This window comes from Dromaius novaehollandiae, chromosome 25, assembly GCF_036370855.1.
Source record: "Dromaius novaehollandiae isolate bDroNov1 chromosome 25, bDroNov1.hap1, whole genome shotgun sequence".
NCBI classification, from domain to species: Eukaryota; Metazoa; Chordata; class Aves; order Casuariiformes; family Dromaiidae; genus Dromaius; species Dromaius novaehollandiae.
In genome coordinates this window covers 2,720,039-2,740,018 of record NC_088122.1, presented here as the reverse complement: position 1 = coordinate 2,740,018, position 19,980 = coordinate 2,720,039, and the positions used below count along the sequence as shown (strand labels likewise).

The window sequence follows — 19,980 nt, the reverse complement described above, 5'->3', positions numbered from 1 at the left end:
CGAATCCCAAGCGCCAGCAATTTCTTTGCTATATTTAAGTAAAACAACTACAACAAAGTCATGGAGCCATCGCTACGGTAACACGTGTGTGCGGAGGGACCAACAAAAGGCAAATTCAACCCGACCCCCCTGGAATTTAAGAGGGAGAAAAAAATAATCACCTGCCCTAGCAGCCAGCACGCGCGGTAGCCCCAACAAACCGTGAATTCCCAAGGTGTCCTTGAGGCCTCGGGGCTGCGAAGAGCCTCTGCCCAGAGCTCTGCTAATCTCGAAGCTCACCGAGGAGACAGGGATTTATCCTGAACTCGTTAGGCAGAAAAGACGCTTGATTTAATCTTCTGAGGTCTATGTTTTCAGCCACAATTATTTGATCTTACAATATTTTATGTAGACACAAAAATGAGTCACAGGCACTGCTTTACAGGAGGGAGATGTTTTAGCTTTGCAAATACCACCTTACTGAGCACAAGGAGAGCTGCAGCAACACGGGTTTTGTTTACTCTGTAAATATATTTAGTGTTTCTTACCTGCTTCTTTACCTGCTTCAAATAAAATTCCCTCCGGTAAAGCAAAAGTATTCTTCCCTCCTTTGTAGCAAGCATAAATCCAGCAACACAGAAACCACTCATGAACGTACCTGTTGCAGGCTTATAATACGGTATATTATAATTATAGATACGGTGTCCCTTTAAATCAGTTTGACTTTGGTTTTTTGCACTTCTTATAGTTCAGGGCATTCCTGGAGGTCTGAGCTATCATTAAGTCATCAGGAAACATCTGGGATATCACGCTGGACATCCCCTGCGACACTCAGTGCATTAGGACAGAAGCTACCGAGCCTGGGGCTAAACACAAACCAAAACACACAGAAAAAATCCCCAAATGCTGATGACTACTTCTTTTACAGCCCACGGGCGATGACAGCGCAAGTGGTTTTGACATCATGGTTTTATATCACACAGCAAAGGGCGTTACGGGAACACGCTGATAGCAAAGGCTCCGGCGCCTGTAAGAGACGCTGTATCAGCAGCAAAGTTTTAATTGCGGTCATTAAATTAAAAAGTGCTCATGCTCCCTTTTCCAGGAGAACAGCACCTAGAACCAGGCAAGAGGTAGGAGATGTTCACGACCACGGGGCCTCCGGGATCCGGCAGGGACCAATGCAGCTATTGGGTTTGCGACACGCTCTAACAAAACCCTGGCTGCCAAATGTCGGCGCACTAAAAACATTGCCGGAGAGCCGCTTCCAGATAGACCTGCCCCGGCGAGCTGCCGTGACGCGCTGCCGTGCGCAAAAGCCGAGCAAATAAAACAAGCGCACGGGAGAATAATGAGTCCAAGCGAGTAAAGCAGGATCGCGTGATAGCGAGGTGTGTTTTTGCACCAGGCCGACAGGGTTTGTCCTCGGGGAGCTCTTGGACCTCTCCGTGCCGGCTGCCCAAATGCGGCGCGGGCTCTGCTGCGTGCTCACCGCACACCAAACGCAGCCGGCCGGGAGGAGGGGAAGGGGCAGGACGGAAGGGAAAACGGCACGGAGAAGCCAAAAGAAAAGAAAAAAAAAATCTCACCCCAGAGAATAATAAAGCAGCTCTTCTAAGCGAGCGCCGCAAATCTGACAGTTTGCGAAATCAGGGACAAAAAGGTGAAAGAACGATTGCCGAAGTCTCAGAGCTCCAAAAAGTAACTTTTCATTTATTATATTAAACAATAACATTTCTCTTATTAAACAATAAACACATGAGATGGGTTAAAATTAAAATACCTTTCTTTCAATTTGTTACGATATCTGAAAGATAAATATAACTACAATAATGTACATATTTGGAGATATTAGTCAAATTCAGGTCAACATTGCAGCTTCCACTTTACGTTTCCACCTTTTTAAGGTCAGACTAAGGAAAGTCATATTAAAAGGGACACTGAGAAACGCCCTGTATCACTGTAACAGCAGAAGGAACCATGTTCACTACGAGTTTTCCTCTTAAAGTTAAAATTAAAGGGGAAGGCAGAAGTTGGAAAAACGAAAATCCCACTTTATAACAAATTAGCCTTTATTTATAAAACTTTCAAGTAAAAAGAGCAGTATATCAACTGATAAAACAAATGTGTCAATGAATAATAAAGAGTTAACATATTTACTCTAAAAATAAATTCTCTATGATTCCATCGTACTCCAAGCAAAACTCCTGGCTAGGGAAAAGGACGTTTGTTGTGACGTCTGCACAGGGATGCAAGTGTTGACACACAACAAAAAAACCTAACTATTACACCGGCAAAGGTATTTGAACTAGATCGTTATTAGCACAGATCAAATCAGTCTAACCAAATTCATTCTCCGCATTAGGATTAAGCAGAAATGAAATTCCTGAGAGGGAGGAATAAAACACGGAACGCAGAAATCCAGCCCTGGCCCGGGGGACCACGACGATGCTATTTGGACCAAAATTCCTTGGGTCCTAACGCCCAAACACCCTCCTCAACGGAGAAAGGTGAAAGACGACACAGTAACCCCCAAAGGATTGCAAGAAGAACCCAAGAAAAGTGCGTCATCTTTTAGCATAAAATGACAAAATAATTTCTACAAAATTTCTGACGACAGATTTCACAGACAGGAATTAAAAGCAAAGCTACGCACTGTCAGACACAGCCTGGACCTTCCTACGCTTTGAGAGCGCGTTACATGGAACAAAACACAGCAGGATCCTCAGAGGGCAGAGGCTTCGTACGGAAAAGCTTGCCAGTATAAAAATATTTCATACAGCAGTATTATAGAAGTACTACTTTTATGAGCATCTGTTTTTATTGCAGAATGACTGGTATGCTTTACAACAAGGGTATTTTGAGCATAACTTCAGGAAACCACTTGAGGCGAATGTGAGCATACGGGCCTATAACGGAATATGCAAGTAATCCGATACCTGTGTCCTACACGCCGAGTTTGCATGCAGAGGTTCAATGTGAAAAATCGCCCGTCTTTCCTGCTTTAACTGTTGTGCCTCGGTGCTGTGTGCAATTCATGGTTTTCCATGAGTCATTCTAGCAGTGACTGTACTCTGTATAAAATACACATGTGCCACTATAAAAGTCCACTAAACTCTCCTGTGATTGCTCAGTGTACCACAGAGTCTAATAATTTATCCAGGTAAAAAGTCAAAGCACCTCTGCTCTTTCCTCAAAGCCAAGAATGCAAGGCATAGGCATTCCTGCTGAAGCAAAAGCTTAGGTGGGAATGGAGGAAAAACAGAGCTGAAACCCAGATGACAATTATATGCAACCTATGTAACTGGAATGAGGCAAGAAAAATATGTTTTCCACCTCAGTGTGCGCCTGTTGTGTGTGGAGGGGAGGGAATAGCTCTTTAAAAATAACTTTTAAAAAGGGGGGAAAAAAAGATAAAAGAGAACTGAACCTACAAGCAGGCCTAAGAGAGAAATCATTGCCTCAGCCTGAGAAAAAGAAAAGATGACATCACACGACCAACACACGCGAGAAGATCAGAAATTGAGCCGACATTTCAAAAAGACACTTTAAAAACTCAACACAATGTGAAATCATATCCAGCAGAGATGATACCTACTTTCTGCCAGGTTTCTCTCTTACCCTTGGCACAACTAGTGAACACAGTTTTTCATGCCAATGAAAGTATTCTTGAAAAACAATTTATTAGAAGTAGTAATTTCTCCTTTTTTCTTTCACCAGAACTTTGAAATTATAAGAGCCATGATCTAAATTCCATTTCTGTATAGATTCCATTTCTGTATCCATCTCTGTATAGAGAATACATACATACACACAAACTTTAATATATAGAATATATATGAATATTCTACATACTCATTGTATATACACATTTTATGTACAGTAGAAGTAACTATATACTAGACATAGTATGTGGACATATATAGTATATACACACACTATTATTACATTATACAATACGCTATATATATATATATACACACACATACACACAAATAATATGAATCTTATAATATACACTGTATATGCATTGTGTATACTCACATTTTATATATCTTGCATTGTACATATTTATCTGCCCAAATAGCAACAGGCCTATTTGTGCTTTAAATTTCACTGTTCTGGAGGAAGAATAAGATCAACATCTTGCAATAAAGGCTTGTCTTAGAAAAGCAAGTACAGGTATTATACAAAACACTAAGTTACATGCATAAGGGAAGAATGAGGGCAAATGTCCTTTTTCATGGAAAACCTGTGTTAAATATGATGGGGAGAAATCACAGCTGTACTGCAGTGTCTAAAATTTTGATTCAAAAGTGTTTCAGTAAACCTAGGATTACTAATGCTAATACACTGTGCACAGAGGACATGTTCTGTACTCGTTAATTTGCTTGATCTTCTGTTACTGTCCAAGCAAATACGGAGAACAAGTCCGTAAGGAAACAGGAAAGCGAGCAATTAGTTCTAATGTTATGTGGAATGCTAAATTAATTCACATTTCTGGCTGCCCGCTGCACCTCTTGAAAACATCAGCTCATTGCCTCGGAAGCATTATAAATTACACTATTTCAGAGAACTGACAAGCAGAAAGTCTTGTCATGGTGCCTACCTTGGAAAAATGAATCAAGCTATTTAACTTATCCACCTGTCCCACTGGAGTGACACTGTCCAAGCAGTAGTCCGAAAGTGGCTTTCCTTTATAAAATGGCACTACATATGAATGGTGTTTTATTATAGCAGAAGAGACACCACAAAGACTCAGGCCCAAATGAAAATGGAGAATTTTGCACAATTTTGAAAATCACTCTTTCACAGCAGAAGGTTTGACTCATGTTAGCTATATATAGGCCAAATTTGCTTTCAATGGCCTGGAGTCCAGTAGATCAACAGAAAAGAGAATTTGTTGATATTTTTGAACTCAGGTTTGATCATTTAACCTAACAGATTTTAGAGGAAAATTATTACAATGGGAAGGGACATCAAGTCAAGTTCTGCACAATTAGAAATATCTCCTACTGCATTCACAAGAGGTCATTAAAATATGCTACTGGAGATCATCACATGGTTCTTTTCATACCAGAATGTCTATTCCTCTCTTCTGAGGCAAATTAAAGATTCACAGTATTTGTAGTACCGTTACCACAGGAGAGACACAGCAACTGCAGAATTGTGACTCCTGAAAATATATTTTGAGATATGGATTTTCAGTTTTGTCAAATCTATTGCCCCCTATGTAAATGGATGGACGCGTGTATCTGCGTGCGTGCACGCATACACCCAGACACACTCACTGATGTATTTACTCACAAAAGCTGGGGACAGCAAATGTTATGTTTTAGCTGCATTTCAGAATTGAAAACTGCTAATTAGATTAAAATAATCTAATCTGATCCTTGCCTCTGCGTAAGGAAAGCCTCCGGAGTAAGGCAATTGGAACAGGACAGAGACAGACTGTTTTCATTCAATAAACAGGCACTATCACTGTATCATTAGAAATAAAAATAAGGAAACAAGGGCGTAAGAAATGTAAATGCATTAAAGATGATGAAGAAATACCACATTTTCCAAAAAATAGAGAAAATTTTACAAGATCAGGGCTGCACCAGTAAAAACACAGAATGTTAAGTACCCAGTCTGTATTCCTACAGAACCAAGGATAGCAAAGCAGATATATATTAAGGATAGTTTGAAAATTTTGCGCTAGGTGTCTACTTAGACATAAAAGTCCAAGGCAAAGACAACTGAAGTGTTAGAATTCCTGTAATTACCAAGAAAGGCATTTTTAGTAAGTAATTCAGTAGATAATTCACAAACTTATCATAACGACTTATTTTAGATATGACACGTAAAATGTATTCTGCATTATCTTTACCAAGGGAATATGTTGAGTTCTACAGATGTATTTAAAACCTGTTCCTATTTGGACTTAGTACTGCAACCTGCCTTTTAAAGCTAATCCAGTCTACCAGTACTTCTATAACTTACGCATGAACATGTATTTGGCAAATAAAATCTGTTTCAACTTGGTCATATTTCAGCTAAACTATTTTTGATCTGTATCCCCATAATATAAGACCAGTGGAATTAAAGAAACAGAGGTAGAGACAGTCTCACACAGTCAGTTGGATAATACAAATAATATGATCTATTTTCTGGTGCTTGGAGTAAAAGAGGGTAAAATAAGTTGCAGGGAGAAGCACAGCTCAAACTTAGTAAGTTTTCAGTTGTTTGATCTTACATTAAAGAAGAACTCAAACTTTTATCACAGTCCTGTAATCATATTTGCTTATAAGATAAAGCATGATTTTATCTAATGATTTAATTGCCAAAGTCATCATTTGTCCAATTTACTACAACCAGGTTAACTCCCTCTTTTACAACATCACATATAATTATTAAAACTCAATGCAAATAAATGTTTAAATAAGAACTACTCATTCATAGAGGCTTCAAATTCAAAGTATTTTATAGAGTTCTCTGTGTTTGTATTCATCAAATATAAATTGACAGATTCTTCTGTAAGAGCTGCATCTCCTTGATAAAAAGGGAACACCTAATAATGAATTTGTGCTGAAGAGTTTGACACAGATGGATCTGTACTCATTAGCCTACCATGAATAATTCAATTAATGTAATAAGTGAAAGCTAATTCTAGAAATATTGTCTTTTTATGACATTTTCTTTTAATTGCATACTGCAGCCTCAAAAAACAATGTAATTTGGGTAATAAAAAGCCAGATTCACAAGTTGCAGTTTACTGTATGCAACATTGTCTTCAAGATAAAGAAATTTTGCTTTCAATATCTTAGGATCATACGTTAAATTTCTTATAAGCAGTAAATTTTACCTAGAACATATAATACATCTTATACAGTGTTTCCCGTATATTATGCACTTGAGAAGCCACACAGAGCCCAGCTTGATATAACCAGCCCGTCTTGCTTAGAGTTGAAGGTGACTAGAATTATTTTCACAACATAAAACAAGAATTTAGTACTTTTATAAAAGCCATGTTTAAAGGTTTCACTTGGACAGGGTAGAGCCAAAGAACTTCTATTTAAGAGCTTGGCATATCAGCCTTACTGAGTGCAATAGCCAACTCAAGGTCTTCTTGCTCTTGTCTCCGCAATCGAGCTAGTCTTTCTTGCTCTGTTTTTTCACTCTCACGCTTTGCCCACGCCAGCTGCTGTTCTTCATTTCCAAACTAAAAAATGAAAATGGAAAATGGGTTAATAAATAAATTTACCAGAAAAGCCAGAAAAAGTATATGAAAAATACAAGAAATCAAACGCATTAAATATACAAATCAAGTACACCAAGCTGCGCGAAGCTAGTTCTTCTGGAATCAAATAAAAATTCGCTGTTTTCCTCACTTCCTCCTTTCACTTATTTCCTTAATTTCCATCTTCCTCCCACCAAAGAACTAACCCTGCTGGGTTGCATGCCCCTGCCTCCACGTCTCCGCAGTCTACGAAAACGGCCAGAGGACTAGAGCCAAACAAAAACTCCATAAACACACAAAAAAAATTTGTTAGTGGTTTGGGAGCATAGCAACCTACATCCACTCTTCAGAAAGCTAAATTTGTTGGCTTTCAGCTGGTAAAACCAACAGCTATTTACTCTTTTGCAACTACACTGCAAAGAGTTTTATTTTAGTATTTCCTGCTAATGGTGAGGGGTTTTACTAATGAATCGGGAGACTGCCAATTTGTGGGAAATTTCACCACCCAGTCAAAAGTGGGGAAAAAAAAAAGGGAAAAAGAAAAAAAAAAAAAAGAAAAAACTCTTTCTGTAATATCCATAGAATACATGCAGTTTTTTTCCGGTAAGAAATAATGCAAGAGAATCCAATTTACTTCAGCAAAAAACACTAAGGAGACATAACACATTTTAACATTCAGCTTATAAACCTGTTTGAGCTTTCCAAAACACATTTAAGTACACGGCAGCAATCAGCAAAACTATTCCAAAATTATATTCCAATATTTTGTACTGCAGTATGCAAAAGTTTGCCTTCTTGAGGTTTTTGCATAAAATGTTATAAAAGTATTTTATAGAAATAACACTAATTTAAATCTATAATAAAATCTGGTACTATCTAATTTTAGCCTTTGGTGAAGGGGATGATGTTAACAGGAGTGTTTGCAGAGCAAATATTTGCATTATAACCCACTTCTAAAATTTGCTTTGTACAACCTTCTTTTTTTGAACGTCGAGGAAAAGGTATTATTTGGGTTTTTTGGAAGGGAAAAATACACGGAACTTATAGTTTTAACTTTCAGTTGAATGCATATTGCAAATATTGGTCTCTGGTCCACAATACAGTAACTTTGAACATAACAAGATATGCCACTCCACTAGATGACATAGCTATACCTTCCCAGACAAGCTTGAAATATTGTACTGAATATTAAGTGCAACTTTAAATAGTAGACCTATGCCTGTCTGAATGTGTATTACACAAAGACCCCCACTCCTGCCTTTTCCACTCTGCGCTGTATCTATAATTCATATTTTCAAATAAATGCATCTGTGTGTATTTCTTTAAACCTGAGGCCAACTCTCACTCAGTTAAATTATGCTCTATCTGTACTTTTCCAGATGCTCACAATTCCTCATTTTATTTCTGTTAATATCTGAAAAAGCAAGAGGATATGATGCATAAAAGGAGGACTACTTTCAAAATTACTTTTCTCCAAACAGTAACTCTGCTGTCATTGCCATAAAAATTGAGATGAGGACCTTTGCATTCAGTGTTGTCGAAATACAGTAAAGGTACCACACATTATATGAAATTTCACTTCTAAAATGAAGAAATCCTACTGTCGTTACTCCTTTAAATAATTTCAGTGAACAGCTGACAGGTAAGATTTAAAAGCTCACTAAGGTTTTGAAAACATGACTTTTTCAAGACACAGTGAAGGCAGACTCAAATGGAAGTAGGACTTCACTTATTCCAAGAATTCAAAAAGAAGATCCTGTAGCTGCGATGGAGAATAACAGTTACTATTTTCGGAAATATAATAAGCTTTAGTTAATCCCTCTGGGATGTCTTTTTTTAAAAACGTTGAGAAAACATATTTACTTATATGGCTTACATCTTAGGTTAAGTCTTCCAAAGCTTAGAGGAGTCCAACTTAAGATTTGTTTATGATATACAAGTTATATTTTTGTGGTTAAAAGGTCTGAGAAGAAAAAAAGAAAAAGGGAAAAAAAGAAAAAGAGAAGTGATTCATAGAAACCAAATCTGGATGTGCCTTATTACAAAGGCTTAGCATAAAGTAAAATTTTCAGGAGCATAACTCTGACCATCAAATAGTGAAATACAGGACAATTCATTGTGGCCCGATTCTTGTGCAGATTACCTATAAAAAGGTCACATAACTAAAATACAAGTCATTTAAAAGAACAACAATTTTTTTTGCATATGCCCAGTTTTCAAGAAGTCTATAAATTTATATCACATATCTGCCATTTCATAAACACTCTCATATATTATCTTTTTTTGTCCAAAAGTACAGTTAGACACAAGGCACAAGTGAGAAAAATAGCAGAATCTGCAGAGGAAATAATCAAATACACAGAAAATTACCCTGACTTGTATTTACTAAACTACCAGCTTATATGAAGAGAAAAATTTTAGTTTAGTTCTAAATGCTCTGTTTCTGGGAAATTAAGATGCTTTTCATGGACTAAAAAATTACCTTTCTTGTTGTCCTGTAAACTTAAGATAGAACCTAGAAATACCTGAAACATGAGGTAGCAAAACAGTTTGCTTTGTTCCAAAGGGTCACATTTTACACTAGTGCAAAAGTTAAGAATGCAACAAGAATTTACGTAAGAAATTCTGGGTGCGTGAACTGGCCAGCATCTCCAAAAAGACAAATTTGACAGAACGCTACTAAAAATTAATGAAGCCCTCGTGTTATTTCTTAGCAAGGGTAAAGAACTCCAACTAAAAACTACATTATTCAATTAGTCAAATGTATATGATTCTATGATTCTATTCTCAGATTCCACAGACTCAAACTGCGTGTCAAGAAACCTTTTGTAAGCAAAATTTATTCTGAAGATAGTTACCCAAACAACAGGTATAGACAATATAATATTGTCAGGTAAAGACATAATATTCTTCCTGATTACAAGTTAACTAGTGCACATAAGAGTTCATGCAGGAGAATTAGCCATCATCAAGTATAGTAACGTAATCCTGTTATTTGCAAACAAAAAATAAATACTGAAAAGAACAGGGAAACAAATTCTTTTCAATTTCTTTTCAATCAACTTCAGTTAACACTTTTTTTTCTTGGAACAGTATAAAGCAATTCACAAAACCAATTTTAAAAATTAATTTTATTGGATGAAGTGCCACCTAATAGTAATTAAACAAACTATAAGTGGCTACTACTCGGATCTCATTTTCCCTACTTTTTCTTATCTTTTAAAGTTAATCTTATCTCCTGAAACTTGACAGCATGAAGAATTAAACACTAGGGCACCCATTGGGATGGGGGAGGGAGATTTTGGTTAATCATTTGATACAATCACTCAGTGTAAGTCACACTCTTAACGTAAGAAATGCAGTCTGTAAATAAGATAACAATAGCTGGGTAACAGTCATTCCATTCATTATTTTGCTTTCATTCAAAGAAGAAATTAGGTGTTGTTCAAGAAATTTCAGATAAAGCAAGTTTTGCGTCTTATTTTTATTAAGAATGTCACCATTTTGTATACATTCACAGAATTTAACTGTGCACTAAATTCAACAGGCTAGTACTAACTGTGGTAAAGCATACATAGTATCTTGAACTTTATCATAGATAAATTAAAGAACTGAGGCCAGCTAAAAGTATGCACAGATGACCTCAACTAACAATATCAAATAGGAAAGTGATACACATTTACTATTAACTAATAATTGGGGTGGGGTGGGGGGACATTAAAAAATAAGCAACCTGAAAGATTCAGCTTTAAGATCTCCACTTGCTGAATACTGAATTGTGCCCATCAGACTTAAAGTAACAGATTAAGTTGGCAATTTTACTGCATGGCAATGTGACAGAACAAAAACACATGAAAGGAGGAAGAAGCCTGAGGCTATGGATGGAACAGATTTCTACCTATTCGTGGAAGTAATAAGAACCACACTACTACTACATTTACAATGATTTCCAATTCAATAATGTACCTGTCAACACTAAAAACAAAGCCAGACTTCTAGAAACCCTGGTATTTTTTCATGAAAGGGCACTTGGCTTTGCTTTCCAACCTTTCGATACCATCTTCTGGAGTGCAATATGGGTGTTTCTATACTGGTTCTACAAAACAATTTTGTATGCTTTGTCTAACAAGGGCTTCTCTACATTATCAGTAATTGGAACAAAAGTCAACAGCTAAATTTTCAATCTCTGTCTTGTATATGTATCCTTATGATCACATTGCATTGTGTACAGACAACATTGCGACAGGATTGTCAGAACTTTTTTTTCCACAAACAATTACAAATACTTAACGGAATCTTTTTCATTAAGGATTTACTTCTCAGGATATGGTGAAATTGCTATATAAAAGTCTTCAACAATTATTTCTGAAGAATCTTTACATCATTGGCTCCCCCAAATCAGTTACAAAATAGCCTCCATGCAACAAAAACAATACACAGATTCTGCTACAAAGAATTTGTGAGTAAAGGCACACTGCACTAAAATAATTTAAAAGCAAGTAAACCCTTTAAAATTTAGTATGAAACTCAAAACTTCTTTTTTATTGAAATAATGCCTTTTTTATTACAGAAATATTAATACAAAAACAACAAGGACAGCATGAAGGTACTAAGAGACAGAAGCCAGTGAACAGTAGGTTTGCAGTTAAAACAAAAACCCAATAGATTGCTGCAAGCAGAGCAGAAAGTGGTTTGCTCAGAGACAATGAACTTAACTTACAGAGCTGAAGTCTGCAAACCCCAAGGAAGAGTCTTTAGAAGTTTTACTTGAAGAGGAGGGAGCAAATGGATCTTTTCCACTAAATGGGTCCCCAAACCCCTTTTTACTTTGAAACGGGTCACTGCTGTCAGCCCCAAATGGCTGGAATGGATCATGGGGCTTGGGAAAATCTGAAGACCCAAGGTGGCTTACAGGAGTACTTTTACCTGGAAAGTTTAGGAGAAAAACAAAAGGAGAAAAAGAGAAGTTACTTACCATGGACAATGCAAACCCCTTAAATAGGAAACTGTGCTGATGCATTTTAGCATCATCCATTCTTCTTGGGGTAGTTTAAAATTTAACCAAACACAATAGCACTCATCACTCAATGCAAATCATCTCAAACAGATGTCTTCTCTATATGGATTTATTATGTTATTTATACATATTACAATATTAATACCATCAAGATTTTGTATGATAAACCCCAATATAATGACATTTGATTGGAAGAATTTGACACACATGACTTTATTCCATTTTCCTGGATTAAAGACATTTAAGGTTGGGATTGTATAAAACTGAAAATACTTAGAAATGCGTATCACTGAAGATAAGTAATTAATCATGCTAAATAGAATTGAATAGTAACTTATCTCTGTGTATAGTATGCATGCATTCTCTTTTTCCTGGGACTAGTTTGTCCTTCTGCCACCACACTACATATATGCAATGGAAAAGAGATTGATGAAGAAACTGCTTTGTTTTGGGGGCTTGCTGTGCAACCCAGCTTTTGTAGGTGACTGCTTATTCTTATACTCCACCTCAGTGCAACTCCACAATGGAGCTGAAAATCCAAATACTTCAGAGTGCGTATTTGGCATGTCTAAGACATAGCCTGGTATTTTTTAAGAAGGCATTTTCTGTCAGTGGTAGGTGCTCATGAACATTAATGCTGCATGCATTAAACAGCATTTCCGCAAATCTGCGGAAATCCTCATTTGTCAAAAGAGGAGAAGCAAAGGTCAGCAACATTTACACTACATAAATAACCTAGCCAGCAGCCTGCCTGCACTTACCGTTCAGTCTCAGCCCTGCCTCTCCTGCCCCAGAGGCCAGCCAGAAGCCCGTCTGCCCTCCCCAGACACCCAGCCCTTTGCCAGCAGCGGGCTCAGCCCAGCGCTAGCAGCGCCTGCTTGGAGACTGCACCGCTGCCGTGGCCACAGCCCTCAGCTTCAGGCAGGCACGGATTTACCGGGGAGCCCAAGGAATCGTGCAGTCTCTTATCACATAAGCACTAACATCAGCCCTGCTCTTCATCGACAAGGCAGGTCTGAGATTTAATGCTTGCCAAATAAACCAACTACAATGAAAGTAACAGCTTGTTGTTTCTCATTTTTTCCAGTATATGATCCCCCGTAACCTCCAGACTCTCATATAAACCTACGGTTCAGGCAAAAATGAACTACCAGTACCTATAAAAATGGGAGACAAGAGAGCAAGAGGTACAGGCTTCTTTTTCAACCTCAGGTAGGACTTGCTGATCAGTGATAAAATCTTAGGACATGCAGACATTCATCATACTGAACTGCACAGGCAAGAACGCTGTGTGCTGGACAGCGGAAGTTATTCCTGCACTCAACTTGGGCCTCAGACGGCGTACAGTGACCACTTTTGGGCACTATGCTTCAGGAAAGATGTGAAGCAAGCTAAGAAAGCCGCCAGGAGAACAAGCAGACAGAAAGAGGTGTAGAACACAACACACATGCAGCAGGAGTTACAATTAAGCTCATTTAGTCTTGAGAATACTGATGGGAAACATGATCACAGTCTTGCAGGCACCCACTAGGAAAAGGACCAATAAGCTTACAGGTAATGGATTTAGACTTTACCAAAGGAGACTGCTAAAACTTTTAAAACTTAGGAATATTCAAGACTGCCTAGGGAATTCGTTGCATCCTATTATTATGATTAAGAACAGGTTAGATAAATCGTTTCTAGAAATCATACAAGTTGAGCCACCTTGAAACTGGAAGATAGATTAGATCTCTTACTGTTTGCTTCAGTATTACTTTCCGTGGTTCAGTGTGTGTGCTCCATCCTGGCTAACAGATGTGGTAAGATTGCATGGACGCCCATATTAGAAACTGCATGTGGGATTTCTAAAGACAGGCAGGTCAGGCCATTAATTCGTCCTTCATGCAAGGAAATAACAAGATATACAGGAAAACACCAGCAGCATTTGTTCCCCCCACAAGTTTTGACCCTCCTTCATGCTCTTCGCCAGAGTTTCAAACTGCCTTTGCTATCAACAAAGAGGACACGCTTTGCTCGCTAAAAACAGGCTGCTGCCTTTACCTCCCGCTCATCATCATGGCCCGTAGGAGATCTTGCCTTCTGCCACACCTACGCAATGCTAGTGACCTAAGCAAACCGGGGGAATAACGCAGCAATTCTTATGTGATTCTCCAGGCAAAAGAGCAAACGACAGTGACTAGTCGCTTTCTCCGACAAGGTCTTCCCACCACAAAATGCAATTTACAATAATTTCAAATTAAGTTACAAATAGAAATAAAGTAGCTGTATTTCTAATTTAAGGTCAAGGCAGAGTAAGAGCCCTCTACATTTTTTTCTTCTACTGCCAGATACTAGCAAGCAAATTGTCTCTACTATATTTCACCCCGAATGGTCCAAAACTAAATTTGATAGAGGGAAAACAGTTCCATTTTAAGTTGCCCTTTTCTTAGGTTAGAATTTCTGTTGCTGAAACCACTGTGTGGAATTGGTGACTGTTAATACGAACGCAGGTTTTGAAACATATTTGCTCAGCAAAACTGTTTTTTCTAGGTGGCCTGTTTAGTGTTTTCGCATGAAGCCCCTAGTGGTTTCGGAGCACACATAACGAGCCTTGGGGTTTCTTCTGCTTCATCTTCAGAACAGATCACAAAAGGATAACTTTGCTGCAGAGGAAATGTAACGGTGAATACTATGGAGCTACTGCTAATACAGAAATTTTCCATTTCATGTTCTGAATGCCACTTCAATCAGTTTTTGCATGCTAAAGAATAGAAGAGGGCTTTAATTTTGTTATTTTGAAGAAACACTGAAAGCGGGCAACCTTTACAAAATCAGAGTTATTTTTTGCGAAGCAATTTTAAGGGCAGCACCCACATTGAATAAGTCAGTGCTAGTACTCATGACAGAGAGGGTCCTCAGCAAGTCTTTTTTCACAACGCTTTGTACATTAGTTATAGCTTGTCTCATCCTGCCACACTCAGCAAACATGGTTTTGAAACCTAGCAGAAGTGCATATATTCAAATATACTAATTTATTGGCCACAAATTAGTAATAACAACACCAGAATTCTTTTTCTTACAATAAGTCCTGACTGACTTACTCCAAGTGTGCATCCCCCAATGAAGTAAGTGTATGTTGAAGGTTTTTATAATAAATTTCCATGTACTCAAGGATGTGGGTACAGTATTTCTATAATGTAAGGCGAAAATCCCCAAACCACATTAAAAAGTCACCAAAAAAACTGAAGAACATTGGTAACATCATAATATTGCAAAAATATGCTATTAGTAGTGACGAAGATCAAATTAACCTTTTATTCATTGGGGATTAAAAGTATTACGTTTTAAAATGATACAGCTCATCATTTTTCAGGTATAGTAGTAAGAAAGTGCAGGTGAACAGTTGTAACCCTTACTTATTTCATTTTTCTGCTAATAGTTTCAGGGAAAAAAAACTCAGAAATAAGCAAAACAGGTCCTATTCTGAAACCACAGCAGTTTCAGCAGTTACCCAAGTGGTGCACCCAAACCACACCGAGGACTCACTTCAGCAAAAAGAGATGATGAACAAAATGGTTTACCACAGCAAATGCTGTTAACTTATAGCGAACTCCACCCATACGAAGGGTTTATCTAATTTCATACCCCACAGCAAACTTTAGGGTTGAGATCTAGAGCTCTTTCTGGTAGGCTGCAATTACAGAAATTGTCTTATCGAGTTATAAAATATTGACAATGAAACAATGAAGTGAAACACTCACAGTTTTTACTAGATTCCGTGTTTCAAGGATGACCCTAACTTTCTGCTCAGAAGAATATCTTTCTGCATTACGAGAAACAGCATGTTTTCAGGTATTTAAAGACTGTAGCATAATGATGCATGCTCACAGACAAGTACGGCAGAGTTAAGATGACACAATTTTAAACTTTCACTGAACAAGTAGTTCTTTCAAGGAAACTTCCTAAAGTAAAAAACACATCTTATGAAGTCAGAGTCTTACTGCTCAGGATAAGCAGTGGTAGCATGAGTGAAGTCCATACCTGGGATTATATCTGAGCAATTAATACCAGGATTCCTACCTCCCCTGTCTAGTATCTGCCAGAGGAAGTGTTACTCTAGAAAACTTTGGGGACTGTGCAGCATGTGAGCTGCCTCCCAGCAAATCTCTGTCTTAGAACTTCACCAGATTTATGCATCATTCCTAACCTACTCAGCATGTTTTTCACTGTGCTGTTAAACTACCCAGCTTTTCCATAGATGCAGAATAAGACTGTGGACTTTAAGAGCTTATAGAAAAAAGTATTACCAGTTTTCAAAATGTGCTTCAAGGCTACTTAAACTAAAACCAATTTTCTGCAGAATACTCCGAAGGCATTTGTCCTCAACAATGGCTATTTCTACATCGTATTTCAAACTCAACTGTTCTGCCTATAAAGTTGTTTACACGAAAAATCATAGCATGTATTTTAAATAACAGAAGGAAGTATTTTTCCTACTCAAAAAGAACTAAAACCTCTTTTTGCTTAATATTTGCACTCTCGCCTTTAGCTAGCCGTTATTTTTGAAAACCTTAGTTTAAGAGAAATACTCTGCAAGCTACAAACTTCTGGAAACAGGAGGTTAGACTAGAAATCGTTGCCTTCAGATCAACAATCTGTTCTGAAACAGATTCTCAACAACTTGTTTCATCAATTAGTACTGAAATATCTTTCGTGTGAGAGATGAGCACAAACAAGAGAATCAAAGCGTGAATGGAATTTTTAGTTTGTGGCTGGGGCAGGTGCTCCACCTATGAGTCATTTATCCTACACAACAAGGGATGCCTGTACTCTAACACAACTGTCAGGTCTTCTAGAAGTCACGAGCAAAAAAAAAAAAAAAAAAAAAAAAAGTTTTGCTGTCAGTCACAAACTTTGGGGCTGAAGTTTTCACTCTCAGCTGCAGATGAGGAGAAAATTAAGATGAGCAGGCACTGTGCTTCTCGTGTATAACCTTGGGGACCAGAGCAGCTCTAAGGAAGCAGATGTGCTGCAGCCACTTAGAAGTAAACACAACACTTCTGTGATCAAACGAGGCATTAACAACACTATTCTACATTCTCCTCCAGACCACCAAAATATGGATCCATATGACCTGAATATGCACAGGCAAATAAAGAAGCTGAACTGCAAGGGAATTCTTTCATTTTTCTTTTCTTTAGTTAAACTGACTGCTTAATATAATTCTTTCTTTCAGTCCTAGCTCCTGATTAAACATACCTACCATGGCTTTCCTCTTCTTAAAATTATCTCACTAAATACATGGGGCAAATTTCTGTGCAGATATGTATCCTGGGGACATTGTACATGGTGCAGGTCAAAGAGAATGCCCCCCCAAATGGGATTGGTTTGAACACTTTAAGAATTCATGTGGCATGATTTTCATTTGAGAAATGAACTCAGTAAAGGCACACAACATAAAGCATTCAGGGTTTGTTTTGCAAGTTTTTTAACCAAGATACTGAACAAACTGTGAAGTCTTCATTTCTGCTTAATTAAGATATCAAAGACACAGCATGGGCACACAAACACTGCTAAGAACATTTGTATGTGCAACTGCAGAAGCAGTGAAGATTCAAGCTTTGTCCTTTTCTCACTGAGAGCTGTCAAACTGAGCTGACAGGGCTTCTCTACTCCTTTATAGATGAAAAAGTAAGCCAAAATGGTCAAAACAGTCAAACCATAAAATGTCTTAAATTTAGAGAAGTGACCCGAATGAAAAAGAACTATATTTATGATCGACATAAAGGAGGAGGAAGCATCAAATACAAAGGAAGAGAGCGGCAGAGCAAGGCTGTACAAACATCAGCTTTCTGTGAGCCACTTGCCCTGCCCTTCTGATTCGTGCAAGCATAGTGCTGGCTGAGAGCACTAGGCATCTGCTTTGGTACAGCAGTACTTAAAAGCATCTAAAATGGTTCAGGGGTCCAGAAGACATCCCATGGATTGACTCTAGCTCAAAAGCTTCTAGCTGGACAATCCTGGTCCGGTAAGCCTGGCATGAGTGTGCCTGCTTAGCGTATCTTATCTAGGTATCCATTCACTGAAGAATCCACTTGCTAAAGTGTCACTTGTTTAAGTGACACTTGTGATGAAAGGGCAAAGCTTCCTCACCCAAAATAAGGGAACTGTTTTTTCTGTAGATGATGGATTACTACATGCATCACAGCTGAAACAGTTTCCAGACTAGTGTTATAGAACATTAAGTTATATTCTAAAGACTGCCCCCCCCCTTTTTTTTTTTTTTTTTTTAGTATCAGCAGATCTAAATACCATTTATCTTTATCTGCCAACTGGCAAGGTTAAAAAAAAAAAGAAAAAAGCTCACATAGGACATGATCAGTCAGATTTTACTAAAGTCAGTTGGGGCCTTTATTAACTTCATTGGGAACAGCAAAACGCTTCCAGCAGTTTGGCAATTTGTGCTTTGATAAAAACATTGAAACCTAACACATTGGTTTGTTCTATTTATTACCAATAATGTCACTGCTATTTTTTATAATAATTTCTAGTCACTCAAATTAAATGCTGTACAAACCTTTGTACTGGCACTGAGGTCTTTTGGGACTCTATATAAACCAGGCATCTCTGAAGGATTAAAATCATACTTCCTAATTTAAGGCTGGCTGATTAATAGATCTGTCTTCTGAAGACATTTTGCAATATTGTGACACTTCAAAAATACTACCAATCAATCACAATAACAATGTGAGAACGGAATTGAAGTCCTTAACTCAAAGACAGAGGTGTTAACCACTAACTTCTGAAATGCCAATTAATAAATTCAGTTTGCAAGATATATCAGAGCTATAAATAATAAATGGATCAAAAAATAAAGCCAAAGGTTTTCGATAATCTCATTGCGTAAGGTATTTAAATATAAAATGCAATGAATCAACCAATTTGGAATAACAACAACTTTCCAATATCATCATAGCAGCTAGGTAAATCTAGTAATTCCTTTTTACAACAGATGAATTAAATATTCCAAATAATACGGTATTTTTTCTGCTATTCATCAATATATTGGTATTCCAAAGGAAAACAGAAATGTGGGAAAGTACATTATCACTGAGGAAGTCCATTACTAATGCAATTCCCCCCACCTCTACAGTCCTTAATATACAATATATTTAATACAAATTAAAAAACTTGCACAGGTTTAAAAAAAGCTAGTGATAAAAAATAATTGTTTTTATTAAGCAATCATTGCAAGAAGAAAGCACACTGAATTGAAAAGCACATTTTCTTCCTGCATTTTAGGACTTTTATATTCTTTCAAGGTTAAAAAGGTCAAAACCACTATAAGCAAGCAATAAAAATTTAGAAGAGGTTGAAGGTTACACACTGGTTAGTGGTGAAGGTTCCTCCACTAATATCACTGGTTAACAGTACTGTTATAACCGCAATGTGGAATGCATGGTGCTGCATTTAAAGGAAGTGGGTAAGGGTGGGGCAAATGCAGTATGTCCCACGATCAAAGCACTAGAGCATTGAATTTTACTTATAACCCAATCACTGACACCCACACAGCAACTTCCTGTACTTTAAAAAAAAAAAGAAAAGAAAAAAGAAAAAAGAAAAAAAAATCTGTTTCTCTCTTTTTGCAATCAACAACTTTTACCTAGAAACTAGTTAGCGGTGAACTCTGACTGATTTCAATCTGCAGCTCATGGCAGAAAACATGATTGTTAATCTGTGAGAACCTACAAAGGCCATTTTAACTGACAGGTTTCAGTGCATC

General features: G+C 37.5%; 1 protein-coding gene across 9 annotated transcripts in view; it reads right to left on the bottom strand.

The window, feature by feature from the left end:
• Positions 1-1,672: 1,672 nt before the first annotated feature.
• The window catches only part of EPS15L1 (epidermal growth factor receptor pathway substrate 15 like 1), a 46,274-nt gene continuing 27,966 nt past the window's right edge, over positions 1,673-19,980 (bottom strand). For 8 of the 9 annotated variants that reach the window (XM_064497379.1, XM_064497381.1, XM_064497380.1 and 5 more), the window contains 2 exons: positions 11,922-12,127; positions 1,673-7,183 (listed from right to left, as the gene is read on the bottom strand). In XM_064497379.1, coding sequence (XP_064353449.1) covers positions 7,037-7,183; positions 11,922-12,127 — 353 coding nt within the window. In that variant the 3' untranslated portion in view covers positions 1,673-7,036. The remainder of the gene's footprint in view (positions 7,184-11,921; positions 12,128-19,980) is intronic. The other variant, XM_064497386.1, reaches the window with a different exon arrangement.